At 37.4% G+C, this 25,188-nt stretch overlaps 1 protein-coding gene and 1 pseudogene across 1 annotated transcript in view; both read left to right on the top strand.

The window, feature by feature from the left end:
* Positions 1–933: 933 nt before the first annotated feature.
* DACH1 (dachshund family transcription factor 1) overlaps positions 934–25,188 on the top strand; it is a 425,048-nt gene continuing 400,793 nt past the window's right edge. Inside the window, exon 1 of the mRNA XM_036456831.2 lies at positions 934–2,265. Coding sequence (XP_036312724.1) covers positions 1,451–2,265 — 815 coding nt within the window. The 5' untranslated portion in view covers positions 934–1,450. The remainder of the gene's footprint in view (positions 2,266–25,188) is intronic.
* LOC123653055 overlaps positions 3,437–25,188 on the top strand; it is a 62,311-nt pseudogene continuing 40,559 nt past the window's right edge.

The following is a 25,188-nucleotide window of genomic DNA, read 5'->3' as shown; positions in this document are numbered from 1 at the left end:
AATCGGCTTTGCCTTCTTTTTTACTTTCTAAATCTTAAAAGGTGCCTGAAGCCTCCACATTCTCTAAGGTATCATGAGCATTCTGACCTCCTCTCGGGGCAGACGTGAAGTTCTTCAGAGCGATCCACAGCAGGGCAAGCATCTCTTTCCGCCCACTATCTATTAGGAAATAAGGAATGAAGTACAGAGCATCCCATTATTCTCAAGCGGTCCCCCTGACTTTTTACCCACAACTTGAAAACTGTCCTCGCGTTTTCACTGTCTTTATCCAAATAATGCAATAAACATTATGCGCTTTGCTTACACGTGAAATTTTCTCCAAATAATTTCTTAACAATAATAAAGTGAGGGCGTGTGCTTTCTTTTACATCTCATTAAAAACAAAACAAAACAAAACAAACAAACAAACAAAAGAAACCCACACCAACAAAACAGTAGAGATGTACCCTAAATCCTTGAAGGACAGACTGAAGCGCTCTGGCTCCTCTTTAAGTTGGCAGGCGGTGGCTTAGTGGGTTTTGGAAAAAGAAACAAACACACACAACACAATACGAGCCTTCGCGGATGAAATGGAATAGGAGACGTACAATCTAACGGTAGCGGGAGAGAACTAGACAATCTCTCCTCTGCCTTTAGCCACTCCAGTGTCTCTGGCTTTTCCTCTCTGTGCCTCCCTTAGTTTCTTTCTTACCCCCCTTTCCCCATTACCCCCCCGCCCAACCCCCGCCTTTCCCCTCCTCCTTCGCCCGCCCCCCCTCCCCGCCCCCCGCGCGCCGCGCGCCCGCGGAGTCTCCGCTCCGAGTTCCTGGTTGGATAATTTGGGTTAATACTAGTGAGCGAGGTTTTTTGCGGCTTCAAAGGGTATTTCAAGTTTCCGGAGCTCCTCCCCTCTGCACCCTGTGACAACAACAACTCGTCCAGCCGGCAGCCTGCACTTTTCAGCTCATTTTCTCTCTGTCATTCCCCTCTCAATCTTTGATCAATGTACTTGCCGGGGAGAACCCAAGTCCTCAAGCCTCCTCCTCCTTTTCACCGTCCTCTTTAACTTTGTGCCGGAGCGGGACCCGCACAACCACAGCCGACCCTCCCCGCTCGCCTCCCCACCCCTGCACCCCCCCCCCCTCCCAAACCAACACCGATCGCAGCCCCCGGAGAGGACTCGCCTTTCCACTTGCGGGACACTTTGGCGCGTTCCTCTCCAGCGCGCCTCTCGCGCTCACCCCTCCGGCGCCCGCTCGCTCTCTCTCGCCCTCACCTCCTCCTCTCCCCTTCCTCCTCCTCGCTTCTCCCCGAGTTGTTGTTGTGGTTGTTGCTGCCCCGGTTCCTTCTCTCCTTTCTCCCCCTTCGCCCTCCCCGGGGTTGTGCGCTCGTGTGGCAACTTTCCCCCCTTGGCTTCTCCTCTTCCTCCTCCTCCTGCTGCTCCTCCCGGCGGCTCCCCGTCTATGTGGCCATGGCAGTGCCGGCGGCTTTGATCCCTCCGACCCAGCTGGTGCCCCCGCAGCCCCCGATCTCCACGTCGGCGTCCTCCGCGGGCACCACCACCTCCACCTCCTCGGCGACCTCGTCCCCGGCTCCGGCCATCGGGCCCCCGGCGTCCTCCTCGGGGCCAACTCTGTTCCGGCCGGAGCCCAGCGCTCCGGCGGCGGCGGCGGCCACGGGACCCTCCACCGGCGGCGGCGGCGGCAGCGGAGGCGGCGGCGCTGGCAACGGAGGCGGCGGCGGCGGCGGCAACTGCAACCCCAGCCTGGCGACCGCGGGCGGCGGTGGCGGCATCAGCGCCGGCGGCTGCGGCGCCTCCAGCACCCCCATCCCCGCGAGCTCCGGCGGCGGCGGCGGCGGCGGCGGCAGCAGCAGCAGCAGCAGTAGCAGCAGCAGCAGCAGCAGCAGCAGCAGCGGCAGCAGCAGCTGCGGCCCCCTCCCCGGGAAGCCCGTGTACTCGACCCCGTCCCCAGTGGAAAACACCCCCCAGAATAATGAGTGCAAAATGGTGGACCTGAGGGGGGCCAAGGTGGCCTCGTTCACCGTGGAGGGCTGCGAGCTCATCTGCCTGCCCCAGGCGTTCGACCTGTTCCTGAAGCACTTGGTGGGGGGCTTGCACACCGTCTACACCAAGCTCAAGCGCCTGGAGATCACGCCGGTGGTGTGCAACGTGGAGCAGGTCCGCATCCTGCGGGGGCTGGGGGCCATCCAGCCCGGGGTGAACCGCTGCAAACTCATCTCCAGGAAGGACTTCGAGACCCTCTACAATGACTGCACCAACGCAAGGTAAAAAGGGGGGAGGGGGAGATAGGGGAAGCCTCCTCCACCCGGGGTCCCTTCCCACCACCCTCCTCCTCCTCCTCGTCCCCGGCTCCTCTCCAGACGCGGCTCGCTCCGCGCGCCCGCGAGCTGCGCGCCCTGGGGGGTGCGGATCCCCGTTCCCCGTCCCCGGGGCTGACCCGCCGCTCCCGACCCCCCGGAGAAGTTGCCTCCTCACCCCGGCCCCGATCTCCTTCTTCCCGCCGGGCCCGCCCCCTTGTCCGGCTGCCCACAGGGGCTTGGCTGCTGGGGTACGCGGGAGCCCCAAGCCCGGGGGCGGAGGGATGGGAAGGGGGAGGACGGTGCCTTTTCAGGAGTCCCAGTCCCTCCCGGGGCCGCCCCAGGGTCTGTGGTCCCCTTTCAGCGCGCTGCCCTTGTGTGAGCGCCCTCGGACCCGGGTTCCGCCGGGTGTCCGGGGACCCCGGCCGGCCGGGAGAGTGTGCGGCGCCCAGTGGTGTCCCGGGGGGGTTGAGGGAGGTCGTGACCCTGCCTGGCAGGGATCGCGAAGCGGGAGGACAACACGCTTTGGGTGAGGGGCCCCGAAAGGGAGTCTGGGGAGGGGGCCACTGGGAGGTCGGAAGGGGAAGGACCTCAGAGGCCACGGGCCCGGGGCGATCCCGAGGGACCCGCTGCGAGTTCAGCCCCAACCCCGGAGGGGAGCCCGCGGAGGGGAGGGGTCTGTGTGCGCGCACGTGTGCGAGTGTCCGCGTGTGAGCGGTGCGTGTGCAAAGTGGACCATACATTTGCCCCGGGGCAGATGCGTGGGGACCGGCGGGTTTTCTTCTCTGAGGGGAGGTGCCGGGGTGCCTGTGACCCCGGGGAGCTGGGAGCTGAACTGGAGACGTGGGGAAGGAAGACCACACTCTCACTCTCTCGCTGCCTCGCTCTTTCTCAACAAACTGCCTTTTCTTTTCTTTTCTTTTCTTTTTTCTTTTCTTTTCTTTTCTTTTCTTTTCTTTTCTTTTCTTTTCTTTTCTTTTCTTTTTCTTCCTCCCTTTCTTCCTCCTTCTCTTCTCTTCTCTTCTCTTCTCTTCTCTTCTCTTCTCTTCTCTTCTCTTCTCTTCTCTTCTCTTCTCTTCTCTTCTCTTCTCTTCTCTTTTCTCTTCTCTCTCTTACATTTAAGGTTAGTCGCTCACGAATGAGCAGGTGCAGGCTTTGCGCCGGAAAGCTCTCTGGATCTCCGTTCTGGAGCCTGAGTGGCGGCTTCCCCAGCCCGGCAAAGCGCGCGAACCCCGGAGGCCGGGGACCGGGAGCCGGGCCAGAGCAGCTTTATGCTAATGCACGCTCCCTAGGGGAGGATCTACCGAGAGGGGGCGGGAGTGGGGTAACTTGTCAGTTTCGGGGTAGCAATGGTCATTACCCGCTCTCCCAGTCCTCTTTGTCCCCGCGGCTCGCTGCGGAGCGGAAAGTTCAGTTGTCAGGAGAGAAGCCAGCGGGGAAAGTTGGAGACCAGAAGCGGGAGCGTGAGAACCAGGCGCAGAATCTGCGCGGAGACTTCCACATCCTCCCCATAAGTTTCAAGACCCGGAGAAGGAACCGAGCTTTACTCTTTTTAGGGTGTGCCCCTGGTAGGACTAGGGAAACTGAGGTGGGAGGGAAAGAGGGGTGTAGGACGCAACCTTCAGGAAACCGAGGTGGAAAAGCTCTTAATTATTTCTTTCTTGGTAGAAGACACCTGGCTAAGTGCCCCCAAAGGCTATCAGACGAAAAAGATCAACTCCGACTCAACCAGCATCCCATCCTAACCTAGCCAGAAACTTTTCGGGTTTAAGTACCATTATTTGCGTGTGTGGGGGGAAATGGATATGTGTCTGTGTTTTTGAGCCTTTATTTCAACTATTTTGGGGCGAATGCTCAGCGCGCGCGCGTGTTTGCGTGCGCGTGTCCAAGAGGATGGACAGGTGGCAGTCAAGACTGAGGGGGGATCTTGACTCACTACAAGTCATTTTCAGAGATAATTGGAGTCCTTGGACTTACAGAAGATAACACAGTTGCCAAAAAATCCTTTGTGAGAACTGTTAGAATCAGGGCAGAACATTGTTCCGGAGTTGTTATAGAGAATGCTAGCTGAAATTTGAAGCCAGTTAAGATATGATTGTTATAAAATTGTCTATTCTACCCAGTAAACTGTGAAGCGCTACTGTTTTTTCTCTTCGTAATCAAATCACTCTGCTCTGGAATCCTCTTTGTGTGTTTCTTACAGCATTCATTATACTAGATAATTAATGGCCATTTCACATAACACACACACACACACACAAAATTGCTAGAGAAAACTTCCTTCAATGACTGTAGTGTTATAATCAATGTGAAGCAGGTAGTGTTATACCTATTACAGTTGTTCCCTTGTCGTCGTGTGTGTGTGTGTGTGTGTGTGTGTGTGTGTGTGTGTTTCTGAAATTTTTGCTTCGACTGACTTTGAAATTGAAGTCCTCTCCATATGAATGGGGAATATTCTTAACGCTATTGGCAACATTTCTTAGTGTTTTTTCCCTGAGGTTAAAAATTGCTCCCTGGACTTTTAGAGCCAAGATAAGTTAACTCCAGTAGAACTCTATCCCTTCAAAAATATATTATCAATAGTCTAAATATATTGCAATCACCTGATCTTTCAATTCAATATGTTACTCTAAAACTCTACTTCAGGATATTTTTAAATTATACATGGTAAATTTGTTGAGTTACTATTGAATTTTGATCTTTTATCAACTGCAAGTGTTGCTGAAACCCGTTAACCTTCGAAGATGTGTAACTGCAAATATCTACCTAGGTTTTCCTAACTCTGCCAATGACTAAGAAAATAATAATAATAAAAAAACCTTATCATTGAACTCTCTTTCACCAAAACATACTGTTTATAGTGTAAGGCATTATTATTTTACATGATAATTACAAGTGCTATTGTCTTATTTCTTAACTTTAAAAGTAATACCTAAAATATTTAGCATCTTGAATTTTAAAAACTAAAATTACTTGTTTTCATTCAAGTCCAGTTTATGCCTTTGCTATTAAGATCTTTTTTCATTCACTTAGATATACGGTATTGATTTCTTTCATTCTGGTTTCTTTCTCCTCTGGCTACTTAAGAAACTACCTAAAGGAATAATTTATGCAGAGAATAAGATAAACTGTGCAAAATGTCAAACTCTATAAGACAGTCTAAGCATAGTATGTAAAAAAAACATGAAATCTTAGCACTTTCAGCTTTTTTAGAACATTATCTAATTATGTGTCTTGATAGCATTCAGATACCAGGGAATCTGAGAAACCAAAATTATGTTAAAGCAAAGCAGGTTCAAAAACTTATTCAAAGTGGCTCAGTAAGTTAGTAACAAACCTTAGGATGGGTTTAATTTGCTTGGAGCTGTTGCATCAGTATGCTGTTTATGAAAACTAGAATAAATGTTGGAGCCTTCTGTCATTACCACAAGGAGGTGAAACAGAGACTATCACCTGCTTGATAGTAAAGCCAGAAGTAAGGGTCTCAAAACATGAAAGAAAATATAAAGAAATATATTTAAAAGTTGTCAAAGGACTAAGTCTGACCTTGATCAGCTTCCTTCAATTATTATTTTTAAACTAAACACTAGTTGCATGAACTTGACTATTGCGACAGAGGTCACTTAATTAACTGGTAAGCATTAAACAACAGCAAAAAAAGATATTATGTACATGGTCAAGTCTCTGTAGGAGTCATTCTCTTATTTATAGTTTTGTTTTAGGATGCAATTTTTCTGTGTCTTCAGGTAATCAGAAGTGAATCTTCTTTATTTTATCTAAAATAGTTATTTTTCTTTTTAGTATCACCAGAAGATGATTTTGTCTCAGGATCTTTCAAACCAGATTTTGATTTTGGTACGTTGTAGTCCTAGATTTGTAAGAGTTTTAAACTTGAACAGATCTCAGTTAGTTTTATCAGACATTTTATATGCATATAACATATATCCACAAACAGTATTCTTTTGTCTTAAAAGTTAATATCATTCATAGACTATAAATCCAAAGACTTTGCAAGTCTTTTTTAGTTAAGTAGTAATATATGGATGCAATTTTAATATAAGAAGTATAAAATACTTTCTAATTCTTGGCTCTATTTTTTTAATCAGTAATTTTAATAAAGATGGCAGATGGAACCAGTCTATATTTAACACTTACCCTGTTGCATACTTTTCAGTGCCATGCACTTATAAACGTATGCATCCACATAGAAAGTTTCAACACAAATAACAGATTTACTTCTAACAGATAATTATATTACTTGGCACAGATAAATTTAAAAATTACTTCAAATGAAGAGAGACTGTGCTTTTGAAGTTTTTGACTTACAGTTGATTAATGGCTCCTATAAAGCCTAATGTTTTTTTTATAACATTTCAAAAAGAAAATGGCATAATTAGAAGACTAAGGCCTAAACATAAAAGTTTGTTTGGTTCCACCACTTATTTCTGTATACACAAAAAAGTTAGTAAATTATAATTTAATAAATAATATATTTATAAATAAGATCTAAGAATATTATAATTTAGGATTTACATTGTTCAGTCAAATTATATGACAAAATACAAATTCTTGAGTTATTTGGATAATGACTTTCCAAACTGTTGTTTTTCTTGGAGTTAATCTCCAATAATATTATAGTTATTATCATGAAAAGTGAACATAGAAGATGGTTTACTTTTGAACTAAACAGATTATTAGTTAATGCTCTGAGACACACTGTAATTTGCACATATGATATTTTTATTTTGTGAAGCTTCAAATACTTTTGTAGAATGAACTATATGACAAGCTTTTTTAAGGAATTCCACTACATTTTTTTTTTGGTATTTGCATTTAATACAAAATTTTAACTTTTCATTTTTTAGTCCAAATCTGCTATTATTTTTTGTTTAATGTACTACCCTTCACAGAAGTTGCATATAAACTACTGAGGCCAATATTAGCCACTCTTTTTTTGCCTCACTACCTCCTCCAGTCTCCTGAGATGTGACATCCAATAGTGATTAAAGTCTTGGCTGGATTTGAGCATATATCACTCTTCTTTTTACTGATTTACCATGTGTGATTCACCTGCGTACGAAAACATACTATACTTTATTATTTTTCATTTGATGTTTTGTTTTCAAAATGTAAGTAGCATTAGTAAATTAGCTTAGTGTGGAACTAAGTAGTTGTTATTTTAGTAAGAATTTGTGTTTTAACTACCAAGTAGTATTATTTTATCTTTTCAATTTATTCTAATAAATTGTTTCAGAGTTGCCTTTGTTAATCAAATGAAATAATAATTTAGGTTGCATTGTATTAGAAACATAGAACACAGGTATAACAAAATATAGTAAGAAATAAAGCTCTCACAGGTTGTAAACTGTTGCTTTGAATCTTTGCCTGAAGAAATTCATTTGAAGTGTGCCTTCTAAATAGGTACAGGTAAGTCCAATTGATTTCACTAAACATTTTGATTTTAAGGAGTTTGTTAGTTGGTTCTCTAAAACAGTTAAATGTTGCCTGAATTTTATCTCTCAAGGGCTTCATTTTTAAATTGTTCACACAAACAAGTTATATCAAGTAATATACTTTTGAATGACAAGAAATGCAAAAAATCAACATTAAGTTTAAGATATTTAAGTATGTAATTAAAATAAAGTTTGTTATTTTATGTGTGAACTGTTAAAAGAATAGAATGACCTTAGCAAGTGTCAGATGTGCCGTTTTCTTAACTACTGAGTTACTGCATTGTGATTGGTTAGGTTCATATATGTATATGTATATATGTATGAGTGTGTATACACACACACACACACACACACACACACATATATATATATAATACATACATATACATCCTTGTCTAAATGCTGCAGCATAAAAATTTTAGCTGGCAATACATTACAAATATATTTATATTTTAGGCTTTCAGTGCATTAAGAGCCTCTTTTCCATTATATTTGTTATGGTTAATAATTTATTTTTAATAAAGAAAACCCTGCATTAAAAGCCCACCTCTGGAGTTCAGATAAGTGTAATATCAAAGGTTCTTATTTGCATTGTTTTTGACATTTCAATAAACTTGTAAGAACAAAATATAAGATACATCTCAGGATATCAAATTCCAGTTTTTGGTACATAGCTGTCTTTTAAAATAACTTTTAATGGCTGCTATTTGCTTTTTAGTATATGTGACAGTAGAGAAAACACTTTTATTAGAATAATGCAGTTAGTTTACCAAATCATTTCTTAGTCAAACAGGAACAGGAAGGATAATATATCTATATTTGGCCTAATAACCAGTTATTATTAGATTAATTGTGGGTCGCTTCATGTTGATGCACCTGTTTACTTTGAGAGGATTTGAGACTTTAAAGACTGTGTCTACTATTTCTTGCTCATGATTCACTTATATTTAAAGGTGCAAATGACTATGAATAAACTTTTTTCTCTGATATAAATTAGTCAATTAGGCAATCAATGAAAGCTCACCCCCCCTTCCCCCAAATTAATGATGGAACTAAAATTAGTGGAATAAAATAGCAGATAAATGTCATATAACATTTAATATAATCACATATAGAAAACGACCCATATCACCACTTAATCCACATTCAGGAAGCTTAAACTAAGTGCATTTTATAGTTATTGTGTATTCTGATTTGGATTTATAAGATAAGAGGATTCTAATTTATCCATTAAAAAATTCTTACATAGATTTTTCTAAGTTAGATATTGAAATGGCCAAGGATTGAGTTTTGTTAAAGGTGTGGCACTGTTGCTTTTCTGAGTCAAATTAGGTTGGATTTGATCCAGGATATCAAGCTGGGATTCTTTTGCACATTTTAATGTACGTGACTTGAGTGAAAGTTGTCAAAGATAACTTACTAAACTGGAAAACTCACTATCTCATTATTTAAATGCTCTTGTATTTTGTTCTTATAAGTTTATTGAAATGTCAAAAACATTGCAACACAGCAACACCCTGAATAGCCCATTGTTTTAAAAAAAAGTTTTAGAGAGTAATATTAAAAAAAACAAAAAGAGCTTAACTGAAGCATATAAAACATATTATTAAATAAGATTAACACAATATCTGGGATGCATTGAGTATGTAATGGGGGAAGTCAAAATTAATTACTGTGATTTGAATAATATAAATTTAATTTAACTATAAACAGATTATTATAAGACATATAATAATCTTGCAGTGGATTTTGAAGGTAGTATACATGTTTGACACAAAATTGGATATGCTTTTGAAGCATGATTTTCACAAAGCAATATTGAAATAGGCAACAAAATAGATTAGATAATTTGGATTAATAGCATTGAAGAATTGAGGAATGTTTTCCTTTCCTTAAAATAAATGAAGAGGTGAACAAAATACTAAAAAGTGACAGTGTAACATCTTTAAATTTGTATGGTCTCAAATGTTTCTAAATAATCAGACTATCCTTTCAGTCACAACAGGAAAATAGGACTTTTCTTCAAGTATTACAAAATATATCAGAAAGTAAAGAGTACTAGCTGGAAAGAAATTATTTTATGGAAACATTTAGTAGCACTTATAGTAAATACCTGCTTATTCAGTTTAAGGAATACTAGTTACTTTTTAAGTAAAGGTAATAAAAAATCTCTAGAATAGGCTAATTAACAAATGGTTTATTATATTACTAGTACATACCAAACAGGTGAATTAAGTTGTTAAAGTCTTAAACTGATTATATTGTGGAATTTTATTAATAGCAACAGTGAATTGCTGCCTATTCATAGCTTATATCTCAGAGACATTTTGTTTAGTTATGAATCAAGCAAATCTCTGAAGCTATAACAAATATTTGAACCTATCACAGCTCTGCGGGAATATATTTATATATTCAATAGCATTAATTCCTATTTTATATTTAAAATATAGTTTTTATTTAGCATAATTTTTTGGAAATGATACTTATTTTTTTTAGTTAGCTTTTAGTTTAATAGTTCCTCTGGAGTTTAACTTTAATAACTTGGAGCACTTTTAATTGTCACACATTTTATACTAGGATGGGTGCTCTTGTGTGTGCACCAAGTGTAAAATATCAGTATGTTAGAGATTTTTGTGATGGTTATTTTTGTTTATATTGATCTTAGTCCAGTTGTACTGTATGTATGTATGCTTAAATAATTATATCTTTGTTAGAAAACCTCTATATATGTATATATGTATTTGTACACACACACACACACAGACATACACACACACACACATATTCTCACACTCACAGAGGTTTATAGGACTTAGGTCTAGCTGTGAGAAAATAACTCACCAATAAAATTGGCTTTAATTTTGCTTTCTGTAATTCATTGAAATACAAAATAACATGGAAATCAGATGCTATTTGACTGATTGACAATGTAAAATATATTTAAAATTAATTTTATGGTAAAAGAAGTAATTTGTACTCAAATATTTTAAAATATAATTATAATATACAGTTGTATAATATTAATGAGACAGTGACTTAAAACTTTTAGAAATTTTCCTAGACCTTTATTTTTATGATAACTAAAATGTACTTTCAATTCTTTATGAAAAATACTTACATCTGAAAAGTGTTTTATTTGTGTGAAATAGATATTAAACTAACAGGTACTATAAGCTGTACATTACTGAATGACATTTAATGTGCTAGATGTCATTGCTCCATTTCTTTTAGTGGTTTATTTCATTGCTGCTTGCACTTTAGAGCAAGCATATCTTTTAAAATCAGTGGATAAATGATAGGAAAACAATTTCATAACTTAAAAAAAAATGATTGCTCTTCTAAAAGCTTTGCCATCAATGAGATGAGCTAGGAATGAGGTCAATGGGTTAATCTGCAGGTCTACATAAGGAGATGTGTATTACCACTTCGTGTAGTGGACCATAATTGTCTTTGAAAACACCTGGTAGAGGTCCGGCTAAATTGAAATCAATTACTTTCTCAATCATTTCATGGCATTTGTCAAGTCATTACATCATTGGTAAAAGTGCAGGCATGTGTGCCTTTTTTTTTTTCTCTTCAAAGTAGAAAGAAGCTTATGAAACAGTAATTACTGAAAAGTTTCAAAGCTCATTTAAAGCACGTGGAATAAAAAATACTATCTAAATTTAATGTAAAACATATTTGGCAGGAAGTTCATCTTTGCACTTATATATCTAGTAAAAGCAAGCATAGTTTACATTACTTTTTGCGTCATCTACTATGCACATATTTTAAAAGGAAAAAAATATAACCAAAAATGGTTTCAAGCTATATCATGACTCCTGAGCTCTGACACCTTTATTCTTACTCTGTAAGAACTCTCTGACAAGTGCGCATGATAATCAAAGATGAATATATTTCGGCTGTTCACTGATTTTTTTCTTCACACCATTGACAGTCCATGTAGATTTGAACTTGTAGCCAGGAAGAGTGCTTCCATGCTTCAAATTGCCAAAAGACCCCCAGGGATAGAAACTTGACCTGCTTTTATGAAACCATAGAATTACATTTATACAACTTACCCCTTGGGAAAGGAATGAACTGATCCCAATTCAAACGTTAATATTGGAACCTTCTGGGTCAAATTTGATTTTCCTTTCTGTTAACACCTGTTTGGCTACCAAATTTTGAAGTAGATATTCTTAAGAAGGTTAAAAAATATTATTTATGAATGACATTTTATGGTTAAACCAAAGTGCCATTAAAATTTTGTAGCTCTTCAGGTTTTCAGACTTCATTAAGATGTCACTTAAAAAAAAAAATGCCCCACCTTTTAAATTTACAACCTAGAGGAAAGAAGTTTAAACATAAATTTGTGTATAATAATTGCACATGAAAACATTGACTTTGTACTTTTAAAAATTAAGTTCTCTCCCCTGAAAAATCAGTCTAAATGTGGGAAGAAACCTTTTTTTGAGGTATTGTTCCTGTGATAACATTTCAGAATAATGGTTTTTATATGAGCATATTTAATTTTTCTTTTCTTTCAACATTTTAAGTGGTTATATTTCTCATTTTATTTTTAGTTAGACCACCTGAAAAGGTTTTAGAATGTTCACTTTTGCCACTAATAGTAACAAATGAAGGTGGTCCATGATAAATTGGACACATACAAGCCATTTTTATTTTAGTTTGATTCACTTTAGTTATGTGGACTGGCCTAAGTTTGAAAAGTGAAGTTAATCACATCTTCACAATAAAGAGGAATTTATGTATGTAATAATGTGGCTAATTTCTGGAATGTCAAAATGCCATATCATATTTATACATGAGTGAATAACTAATATAAATGGGTAAGGTTATAATATCTTTTTGTTTACAACTGAAGGCATTAAAAGACCACCAATAAATTACAGAACCTATTTTTCCATATAGAATTACTTGCTTTCAATCTTATATGTACAAAAAGGATAAAGCAACAGTCATGCCTATGTACCCCCAATCAAATATATGCTGTTAAAAATTAGGATGGTTAGCTGAAACTGGCTTGGCTCAGTGGATAGAGCATTGGCCTGCAGACTGAAGGGTCCCAGGTTCGATTCTGGTCAAGGGCATGTGCCTTGGTTTCAGGCACATTTCCTGTGGAGGGATGTGCAGGAGGCAGCTGATTGATGTTTTTCTCTCATCAATGTTTCTAGCTCTCTATCTCTCTCCCTTCCCCTCTGTAAAACATCAATAAAATATATATTTTTTTAAAAATTAGGATCATTAGCCTGGTTGGTGTGGATCAGTGGTTGAGCATTGACCTGTGAATCAAGGAAGTCACAGTTCAATTCCCAGTCAAGGCACAAGCCCAGTTTGTGGGCTTCATCCCCAATAGGGGGCATGCAGGAGGCAACCAATCAATTATTCTCTCTCATCAATGATGTTTCTATCTCTCAATTCCTCTTTGAAATCAATAAAAATACATTTCAAAAATTATGATTAACTGATTCCTTACTTGAATTTTGGAATCAAGGTTAGCAAGTTCTTTTCCCAATTTAAAATTAGAAAGAATTTCAAAGACCTTTCACTTCATTTTTCACTTACCATGGATGAAACCATTTGGATAATTAGCTATTTCCCTAGGAGAAACTAACATAAAAATTCCTAATAAAATGGATATAATAAATCAATTATTGGAGTAGAAGAAAAGCATTGGCATTTTCTACCTTGCTTTGACACTGATTATTTAAATGAAGTTCAACATTAAATAATTTGTATGTGTCCCACAATCACTTTGATGCCATATTTATAAAATAGAAATATTTGTTTAAGTATTTCACTTAATTTGAAAGTTTGCCTCAACTAGTTTTATGGTGATCTCAATGGCTATTGCTCTTCATTTCCTCTGACTGTGATGGAGGAAGGAAAAGAGTTAGGTCACATGACTGGACCACATAATGCTGTTCTTAAAAAGACTAGTGCAGGAAAGGCAACCTATTTTGACTTTTGTGATGGTGATAACATGAAGCTTCTATGACCTCTTTTGTCTACTGGTGGCACTTTGCAGCTCTGTTTCTAATAATGATTGATGGTATACCACATGAACTGAAGGGAAAAAAATAATCTTAAAACATCTTGCTGTAAAATGCATGATAGAAGAAATAGAACTTTTATATTTTAGATGATTTTTTATAAGTAGAATAATCCTTAACATTGCACAGAATTCTACATTTATCAAAGGAAGCCTTCAGACGCTAAACTAAATTTCATCTTCTTAAATATCTTTATCATCTGTTTTCCTCGCAATAATCCTCTTTTTATTTTGTAACAAGTCTAGTGAAATTGTGCATGAACTAAAAACACTTCATCATGAGGTTTACCTGTAAACATTGAGCCAAATGAGACATAACTAGATTTGTTAGCTGCTGATATTAAATGAATCTCCCAAATTCAACAGTGTGCAAATATAATTTATTTTTCTTAAAGTATTTTATTTCAGGTTCAGGAAACAAAATGAAAATGGAGAAAATATTTTCACTCTTTTGGGGTGTGGGTTAAATAAGGGCCCATGACAGGGATGCTGTTTGTTTTTCACAAAAGTTGTTTGTGATTTCAGGTACTCTTGGGAAATCTCTTGATCAGATTCACATCTGTTCCTGTCAAAGTGGGTGCTAAGATACCGGTCACCCAGCAACCATGTCCAAGAGGGAATTGGGCCGATAATAACTTCAAAAAGGAATGACAGATGCTAGATTAGGATGAAAGACAAAACGCATGAAAAATGAGCTTGTTAGAGTAAAAAAATTGTTCAAGCACCTTTATGCAAATTAAATGAATATTGAATATTTGCATGCAGTAATTTCTACTTTTCATTTGATTGAAAAGAAGAGAATAGTGCCTTGAAACTCACAAATATGACTATTATCTTTTGTACTAACCAACATACAAAGCCAAATCTCATTTTAAAAAAATCAGATTAGCCACCTGGGTTCTTATATGTCTAGTAAGTATGTTAACAATGTTTTTTTTTATAATAGTGGTACTCTTTGGGACAACTTGGCTTATCTAATTTTTTCATAAACAGTCTAGTGTGAACTAAGATTATTTTAGATGAATATAAGTCCATTTCTTGAGAAAGCGTTTTAAAAGTAACCTTATCCTATTGTCCTTGAAATTGGTTAATGTACATTAATAAAAGATCACTCAAGATGAGTTCATACCAAAGGCACAGGCTTCTCATTGACTGGTTAAATAACAATGCATTAAAGTAAAGCAGGGTGGCATATCCGAAATGAAAAGTAGACAGAAAGATCTCTTCAAAATTTAAGATGCTTTTGGATACACTGCTAGTTTTCCTATTGACTAGTTCACATACTAATCAGGATTTAGAAGGGCCTGATAAAACGTAGTGATTGAGAGAGGTTTTTGAGTCTTGGTGTAGCAATGTCTAATGTGGTCACGTAGAGAAATTGATTTTCCTCAGAAATTAATTAATTTTTCATATCGCCCTAAGCTGCAGTTAAAAAGAGTGCATACTTGTCTGTTTTCTTCCAGAAATATTGCCTAATCATATTAATACCATTGCCCCAAGGATGAAAAGATAATTGTACAAATGCATTTGGAAATATGTATCACTGAGTATTTATGATTAAATTATGCAAATGACCCAGCTCTCATCCTTTCCAGACCCAGATTGTCTAATTAGGATTGATATGCTGAATGGATGTTCCAGAATTTGAATACAAGCATGTCCAAAGAGCAGAAAATTGGAAATGACAAGGCTGCAACCCAAAGAAAAGTGTCTTTCCTTTCTAGACTTTGTTAATGTGCTGTTAGCAGTTGAGGGTTTTTCCCTCCCTTTGGCTGTTTTGTGACTCATATGTCCTTATTAGAAACAAGTATGCAAAATGAATTAAACTTTAGCAAATAGCATTTCATTTCTACTTGGTGCTTATTTAGAAATAATAATCCCCTGGGCATTCAAAAGAACATCACTATTAAGTTGCTTTCAACAATGTAAACTTACCCTTAATTGACTTAAAAAAAACAACAACACAAAAACTTCCTGGGAGTTAGTATTATAGCTTTATTTCAAAGCTAACTCTCTATACCTAATGCTGCAGCAATGCAGTATTTTAAAAAGAATATGCTTCTTAAATCTGCAGTGCATTCATTTATTCATTCATTCATTTACTTAAATGCCTACCTCCTATATCTGGAGAAAACTGTTTAAGCAACAATTTTGATTAGGGAAAAAAAAAAAAAAAAGCAGCACTTTAAATGTAACAATGTTTGAGTTTTAGGTCCTCAGCAGGCTTTCTCCCTCACTGATCACACTCATTCATCTTAGATGGAGGGCGGTGGTGAGGAGCTAGGAAGGGACTGAACTGTCAGGACTCCAGCCTTTGTTAAGCAGCGGGTAGTCACTGCCTCTGAACTCCCTGGCTCCTGCTTTCCATCTGCAGGATGATGGATTGCTATGTTTAATACATTTCAGCTTTTGTCTATCATAGTGTGGACAGACAGTACTATCAGTGATTTCAGCAGTGATTAGGAAACCATTTCAAACCTCTCCTATTGGCCAGACAACTTCCAGGAATGTCTGGTGAAACATGCTCATTGGCACTCCGGCCATGTAAATGTGTGGCTTAACTACACAGCGTACACTCCCTGTTTAAACCAATGCAGAAGCCCACTGAGAGTTTTGCTAGACTACGTATTCATTTTAGGGCAAAATGATACGAGACAACATTCCAAGAACATTTTGGGTCTCGAACTAAAATGTGCATCCCCAGTGGTCCCAAGTGAAGGTACATGTGTATTCTTTGAAGAGTAACAGCATGTGCTTAATGGCAGGGTTGTATTCTGCAGATTATGATGTAAGTAGTTGCTATACTCTTCAACACTGAAGAGTATCTTCATCTAGTGACACTGGGAGGCTAGAATGTGAGGACTGTGTTAAAGCAATAAGACATGACAGGGCATGTGCCATGCTGGGATTTGCAGAGCGGTGGGGGCTTCGTGGCTCACAAATCCAAAGAGTGAATGATTTCAACAATCAGAAAACCACTCTCTACCGGCTCAATATTTTCCCTGGAGTGTGTTATTCTATTTATAAAACTGGTGCAAAGGAAATACAATTAACTGAAAGGAAAGATTCTTTTAAGCCATTAGTAACACAAGCAAAATTTTATTTGGAAAATTAGATTTACATATAAGTAAACTGAGTTTTACTAATAGCTATTATATTGCACCAAATGTAATGTAAGTTAAGACTTAAATTTTAAAAGGTACTATAAACATGGAGTTTTAACTTTCTTAACAGTCAATTATTAATTTAGCAAAAAGTTTTGAGGCTAAAATATAAATTAGAAGAAGCTACCTGCATTAATAGGAAAGACTAAATACAAAGTTTAGTAAACAGCAAAGACCTGACAAGAAAAAGAACTCTAGATCCCAGATTTTATTTTTCCTTGTTGATATGGTTCTTACACTGCAAAATTTTCAGCTAAAATCTTTTCAGTAAAGGTTCCTTGTTTTAAATATGTTATTATAAATATAAAAATACACTCATCACAGCACAAATATACAAGTAAACACACATCGTATTTCCTTTGAACCAGTTCAGTAGTTAAACCTGTTGGTTTGACACTGCTGATTTAGTAATAAGGACAGGTGGTGCTATGCCTCCTGGGAGAGTTATAAAAACATTCATATATTTTTCAGATTATCTTGTTCTTTGTTATATATTAAGGCTTGTCTTACTGAAACAGTGCTCAGCTTAAAACTTGTGTGTTCATTCAGCATATGGTAAAGGAATCATTTTTCAGAGTAAATCAAAGGTATAGCTTGCAGTATACTTCTGAACAGAAATTACATAACTGGGCTTAATTAATCTGGGCTTTTTATCAAAGCTATTCATAATTTATATAGCACATGGAGGGTGAAATAATGCACTGCCCCTCAACATTTTTGTACACATAATCATTCTAATGTGTCCTTGTCAAATCTTTAGTTGTAGAATATTGCATACTCATTTATCGCCTCCGTGGTGTGGGTGGGGTGTAGGCAGGGAGGAGGCCGAAGGATAAGGTAGGGGGGTAGCTATTAGCAGGCAGCATTCCCTGAAGTCACCGAGAGGTGTGGAATTTCTGTTAAGTCAGGGGGAGATGTATGGCTGAGACCATTAGAGTTAAGGTTCCTGGCTTTGAGCTCTCAGGAGCAGATGGAATAGAAAGAAGAGGAGATATTGAGTGAATATTCTAAAGTAGAACTATTGCATGGATTGACCAGACCTTAGCCTGCTACAGTTCTCCCCTTCACTATTCATAAATTTTAAGGAGTTAGTTGACAGTAGAAACTTAGGATAAAGAACCTGGCTGAATGATAAACCTTAAAAATAGGGAAGGGATGCTTATACTAGATAAATGCTATAGACTATTTCCCCCAATATTATAGGAAGCACAAATGTTTGCCCATAGGTGAATACTTTGGGCTGTTCAGAATTGGATCTTTTGAAACATTTGGAGTGTAAGTATATGTTAGTGTGAGCACATGCATCCATTTATACACTATAGGTTGCCAACTCTTGTTATACATATTGTTGTTCTTACGTTGAAACACCATACTTACAAAGTAATACAAGTCGTTCATCTTACTGTGGTTAGATAAAGGGGAAAAAATATGTGCTAGAAACTAAACGAGCGACCTTACTGTCTGCAAATGTTTCAGAGGGAAGGAATAGTAGAATCCCCTTTAATCTACCCCATCCATTTCTAGCCACAGTGTGAGTGCGCTGGCTTCCACATGTGTGCACAGCACCTCTAGGCTTAGTGTCTGGCCATTCCTGTTTGGTACATCCATAGACAGGGGGAAATAAGGAGTCAGGCCAGCAGGTTCAACTTCTTATTTCTCAGTAGCTTCCTAAAATGATTCCTCCTCTAATGAGGTGAATTACTACTGCATAGAAAAAAGAAAAGAAAAAAAAGAAAGAAAGAAAAAAAGGGTTTTGGCCATCTTAGCTAATAAATCACATTGACTGCATGGTTGATCAGATCAATTGTGCATAAATCAGTGCCTTAAAGAGTCTTAAACTAAGATTCTACCAAAGACCAATCGATCCACCAGCTTGTTTAAAGGCATGGTCTCTTGCCCATAGCAAACTGAACAGGAGCCCACAATACTGAGATTGTTAATATGCTGTCAGATGTTGAAATGAATGTTTTAAGATTTCAGAGGCAAGGCTGTGGTGAGTAAAGCAGTTGCGACTGTGTTGAGTCAACCGATATATTTTTGTCTTCTCTGAATCACTATTGTTAGGTTAGCAGGACAGTTTAATTCCCAATGCATATACGAAAACTCAATTTTGAAAATCTTTATCCACAAGTTTAATTTTTGGGAATTGTTTCTCACAAAAATACCATTATATTATTTCAAAAAGAGATTGGCACGACTATCCATGAGAAGTATTTTCTTGCCACAGTAGCTGTAGGTTTGAGATTTGCTAGACTTTAGGTGATTTGGAGTCATGAGAACAGTCAGGAAATTTGATTTCTAGTTTTGACTATATTTCTTACTAGCTGAGGGATGTTGAATCAGTCAACTGGAACCTCCCTATTCTCAAATGTATAATGGGGATAATGCAGATTACTTTTCTGTTTATTTAAAAAGAAGGTTGCGAGGACAGGAATGTGATAATAGTAATGAGAAAGCACTCCAGAAATGGAAAGGTCCTCTTCAAGACTCGTTATCTGTTTAGAATTCCCAATTACTTTAAAAAAACTGAGATATAATCTACATATAACATTATGTAAGTTTAAGGTGTACAATTATATACTTCAAAGTTGCTAAGAAACTACATCTTAAAAGGTCTTGCTCAATTATGCTTTCAAGCTCCTTTTACCAGAGCAGCATAGAAAAACATAAAGGGAATCTATTTTGGTTCTTGCTTATCACCTTTTTGTCTTTTTTTCTAAAGGAAAAACACTGAAATCTTGACAATTAAAAGAAGAATTTGTGACTATCTGTAAAATGTTGTACTTTTATAAAGATAATGTTTATTAACATTTTATTTGTATTGTATTATTTTTAAAATATTATAAATAACAGGTTAACATTGTTAAATATTTGAAAAGCAAGACAGGACAAATATATATCCATAGCATATGCAAAGGAAATATTTTATTTTGGGGAGAATGACATTCAATATCTATAGTAACTACTATGCAATTCTCTATGAAAGAAGGAGGTTTTATAGAAGTTTAAATCAGTATTGAATCTTTGATTTCCTTTTAAGCTGGCTAGACCATTTTATTATGGTTAAGTCTCTACGGGTCTTCTTAAATGAAATACATAATTTATAAATATTCCCTACCAAGTATCTCAAAATCCCCAAAATAATTATTTTCTGGAGTCTCCTGTTTTGAAAATAAATTTAGGATAGGCATTCAAGCATCTTAACATAAAATTTGTTGTCTGCCAAATATTTTTTGAACTCATCAATATAATATAATGTTCCCTCTTTCAGAATACTATTGTTCTGCCATTGTCTGTTGATTTATGACAATGTCTTGACATTTTTTGTAAGTTATGAAACACACATTGTTTCTCCCTTGTTATATTGTGAAATTTAGTAGGTTGTTGAAATTGGATCTGATTGATTTTCTCTTTGGCATTTGTCTACAAAAGCATCTCATGTCTGAAATTCACCAGAGGAGGGGAAATCCAGGTGGATTTCCTTTGTTACATTTCCTTTATGTATCTGCAGTCTTGAAATATTTGTGACCTGCAGTTAACAGTTTAAAATGTAACTATTGAGATGCTTGCTGATAGAAGATGGTCTGGCTATTTTTTGAGCTCATCAATTAATTTAAAAACTGGAATGACTTTGATTTCTGGTGATTAATATTAGTTACCTGGGATTATTATAGAGTATTATCTTGTATCTATTCTTGTTAAAACTAAAACTATCAGGTACTTTTTGGCACATAGTAGGCACTCATTTTAAGTATAATTAATTCCTAACAATTTGTATATTATTTAATTATATTGATATTCTTATGAGGTTCTTAATTTTAGAGCATTTAGTTATGACCAATAAATTAAAACATTAATAGAAATACTTTTATGTAGAAATAAAAAAATATTTAATATTAGTGCTTAAGTATAATATAAGCTGTCTTTAATTCCTGAATGTACCACATGTTGTTTTTTTAAAAAATATATTTTATTGATTTTTTACAGAGAGGAAGGTAGAGGGATAGAGGGTCAGCAACATCGATGAGAGAGAAACATCGATCAGCTGCCTCCTGCACACTTCCCATTGGGGATGTGCCCGCAGCCAAGGTACATGTCCTTGATTAGAATAGAACCTGGGACCTTTCAGTCTACAGGCTGACGCTCTATCCACTGAGCCAAACCAGCTAGGCCATGTATCCCATGTTTTTGTAGTAGTTTAATATTTAAACTTTGTGGATGTTCATGCACCTATAATTTTGAGATTTTGTGTCTATTTCAATTATTATTAAGGTTTACCTATCTGATTAATTGTGAAAGTTCATCAAGTATTATATATAATTTTTGAAGAACCTAAATTTTTGAATTGAATAGACAGAGCAAAAATAATAGTATATACATTTGCAGTTTAAAACATCACCAATGATAATAAGAATTATTGCTACTAATATTAGTGGTTTTTATTAGCTAGAGTTAAGTATCTTCAAATGTTATATCCTTAACTCCCTATAATACTCATAAGAGGTAGGTTCTACCAGCTTTTAAAGACAATAAGGGCACTGAGAATCACAGCATTTAATTAACTTGCCCATAGTTACACAGCTAGTACATGGAAACTGAAGAGAATTGAAGATTATAAATTGTTTGGAAATAATAATACAAATGTCTTAAAATATATACGATGTACTTGTGCATTCTGTGACTATAGCAATTTACTAGTTTTATGGGAAAACTTCAATAATGATTATAGTTCTAAGATTTTTTGAAATATTTTTACATAAAAGATATAGAGATAGAGCAAGCTAATTGTAAGTTATTTCTTTATAGGAAATACAGAAGTGACATTAAATTTTATATCCATTAGTTCTGTAGATTAATTTTTATCGGCTCTTTAATTCCGTGAGAGTCTAATTGTATGTCCCTCCAAGTACAACAGTATATTCCCTCACTTCCTTTTTTATTCCTTAAATCTTGTTTCAGTGTATTTAAAAAAAAACCTTAAATTTATCATCATTGAGGAACACTTACCACACAATAAACCATACAGATAAGGTCAAAATTTGCTCATGAGATAAAATTTGAAATAATTGCAGTGTTACTTTATTAAACATTCATGTCTTTAGTTTAGATCAATGGTTATTGGTGGGAGAAAGTCATTTATAAGTCTTATAATCTACTGGAATTCCTGTCTCCTTTTGTAGATTCTAATTTACCTTTCACGCCTATTTTACAGTTCCACCTGAGTAGCATTGTCAGAGTAAGCCACTCCTATTATTGAGATGTTAGCATTCCTAATTAATAATAAGAAAACATGTTATTTTTAAAAGCTTGACAACCATTTATAAGGGTATATCATTGGAATTTAAACATTATTTGTATAGTAGATAAAGCCTTCTATAGGCAGAGTTTGCAACAAAACTTCCCAGATTTTACACTGGGAAGGAGACTTGGAATGTTCTGGGTAGGATCTGTTTTTCTTCACATGTTCTTGGAATAAGCGTCATTATCCCATCTCAATTACCCACCAGGTAGTTTGCCATTCTTTTTGATGTCTTTAGATCTTTTCTTCCTAATTTCTTTTTTTCACAGCAGAAACGGTACTTTGATATTTTGGCGTCCTCATGCTCCATAGGAAGAACTTGTTGTTTATCAGATCGGCACATTTCTGTGATGTGCAGGTTCCTCAGTAGGGTAGGTGCTTCACTTTTTTCACTGGGGTTTATTCACTTTAATCAAGTGTGGGAAATGGTGTTTGTTTCACCAGGTAATTATTATGTGGGGGAAGCGATGGAACTCTTGTTCCAGGATATCTGCACTTAAGGTAAGAAGTTAACTGTGGTAGAGCTAATTTTTTTTTTTTTTTTCTGTTCTTGTTGAGTGACTCATCAAAGTCTTAGGTAAGTGATAGTTGGCATAAATCAGGAACTAAAGGGTATCATTTCATACTAATTAAGGAAAAAAGTAGGGAGTTTCATATACCATGTATCAGTGATTTCTGTTTTTTAAATGGCAGTTTACTGAATGACGTCTGCATGCTGAAAAAGTGGGATGTGCCTTGACATTTCTAAAGTTTTATGCCTATTCATAATGGAGCCTCTCAGAGGGCTCATGGCAGCGCTTTTCTGTGGTGTCTCCCACCCCTGCCTTGGGCGCCAGTCCAGGATGGTTGGAACTATTTACTCACAACCTATGTCATTTCAATCTGACAATATTCTGTGAAGTGAAGGACATTTTTAAGGAAACCTCAGTATTTCTACTTTGGAATGATAATTTTGAGTACACCAGAATCACTCAGTTTTAAATTCTATTAGCTCATGCTCTTGGGAGTCCCAGAACATTCCTTCTTTCTTTGTGAAGCTCAGTGCTGAGATCCGGTGAGAGCCTCTTCCATGGAAAAAATGAGGATGCATGAAAGGAAACAGCACTGTTTTCAGTTCCTCTAGAGACCTCTGTCTGGAAGATCTGGAGTTGTCCTTTTTCCTCCTATGAAATCAGATTCTTTGCATTCATGACTTCCCTGGGGCAACAGTTGTACTTATTTTGCAAATACTATGCTCATGAAAATGCTTGCAAGAAATAAATATACCAGGTTTAAACAATGGGCTAAACTTAAGGTAACCTTCACGATAAATACATCTTTCTAAATGGCCTTCACACAATGCATGGTCCATGCACATTTTCAATGTTTCAACACACCAGTATAACTGCATCAAAGAGCACTGCAGTTGGGTTTTGGTATGTAGTATATTTGAACTGAACTCTTACCTACACTTGTATATGGCTAATAACCAACAAAAGCTTTTTGAGGAAATACAAATTTCACTGCCATGTGAAAACTGTGGGGTTTAGAATATTGCTGTTTTTATTTTATTTTATTATTTTATTTTATTTTCTAATAGAATCGAGTCCTAGAAGCATCATTGCTTTACTTTAAATCACTTTAAGTTTTAGAAAGCAGTTAAGAAGGAGTTGCACATGCCTTTCATAATGTAGAAGTTTCAATATTGGAATGATAGAAGCACTCCTAGTCCACTAACTGTGAAATGTGATTGAAAATTAAGATTCCTCTAAATGAGCTGTGTCTCACATGAGCACTGACCCTGTTGCTCTACCAAGACACCCAGAAGTCTTTAACAAGTCAGAGAATTGAGATAGCTTCTCTTTGGGAATCGTTTTTCAGCGAGTTAGAAATCATGGTAAAGTAAATTGTAGGAATTTTACTTGGGATATTAGGTATTTAGGTGTCTCCTGTTTTATTTATTTATTTATTTATTTATTTATTTATTTATTTCTGTTCTATTGTTATCTCCTCTAACATTTCCTTATAATTCTTCAGTTCTCTGTCTTGTTTTCAACTCTCCTTGCAATTTCTCCACTCCTCACTTACTCAGCTATCAGTGTCCATTACAAAATCAAAATGTGCACTTTGGGATGATCCTTCCTATTCTTTTATCAGTGTAATTTGTGTGTGTGTGTGTATGTGTGTGTGTGTGTGTGTGTGTGTGTGTGTGTGTACTTACAGTATTCCAGGCAGTAAGTTGAGTATATTTGTATCCTGATTTAATCCTCCCAATAGTCCCATCTCCATTTTACAAAGGAGTATACTGAGTTACAGAGAAGCTAAACAAATTATCCAAGACAGTAGATGTTAAATGAGGAGGTTAGCCTGGGGATCCCAAATCCAAATTCCACACTCCTAACTCCTACCCTGTACCACTACTATTTAACTACTACCCTAGACTCTTACCCTAAGGAGAGATGCACATATCCACTGGAGCTTCAGTTTTCTCACTGGACAGTCAGGAGGCTAACACCTAACCAACAAGAGGAGGATTTAAGAGAAGGGAATTGAAAAGTTAAAGTTAGATGATGTTGAAATTACAAACCTCATAGAGGTTAGTAGGAATGCAGTCAATGTCCCCTGCCATTTCCCTGTTCCCCAGGTCACATTTAGGAAAGAGAAGTCAAAAAGTAGTACTGACAGTCAGTCATGGTGCCCGTCCCTGGCCCCAGCCTACAGTGGCCTGAGAAAGCTGTGTATTGTTTCCCTCCTCCCAGACCATCCAGTCCTCCTCAGCAGCAATACCTGTTTGGCTCTAATGTCACAAACAGATGTGCTTGTTTAAATGAGACCGGCACCATCCAAAGCAGACTTACGGTTGGCGGCTATAAGTCAATTTACTTTTCAGCTACATTTCACAGTTTGTTCATGGTGAGAAGTGTTTCTACTCAGTGTCCT

Source organism: Pipistrellus kuhlii, unplaced genomic scaffold (assembly GCF_014108245.1).
Source record: "Pipistrellus kuhlii isolate mPipKuh1 unplaced genomic scaffold, mPipKuh1.p scaffold_m20_p_3, whole genome shotgun sequence".
In the NCBI taxonomy this organism is placed as follows: domain Eukaryota; kingdom Metazoa; phylum Chordata; class Mammalia; order Chiroptera; family Vespertilionidae; genus Pipistrellus; species Pipistrellus kuhlii.
Note: the sequence above shows the minus strand (reverse complement) of the source record. Positions and strands in the feature narration are given on the sequence as shown.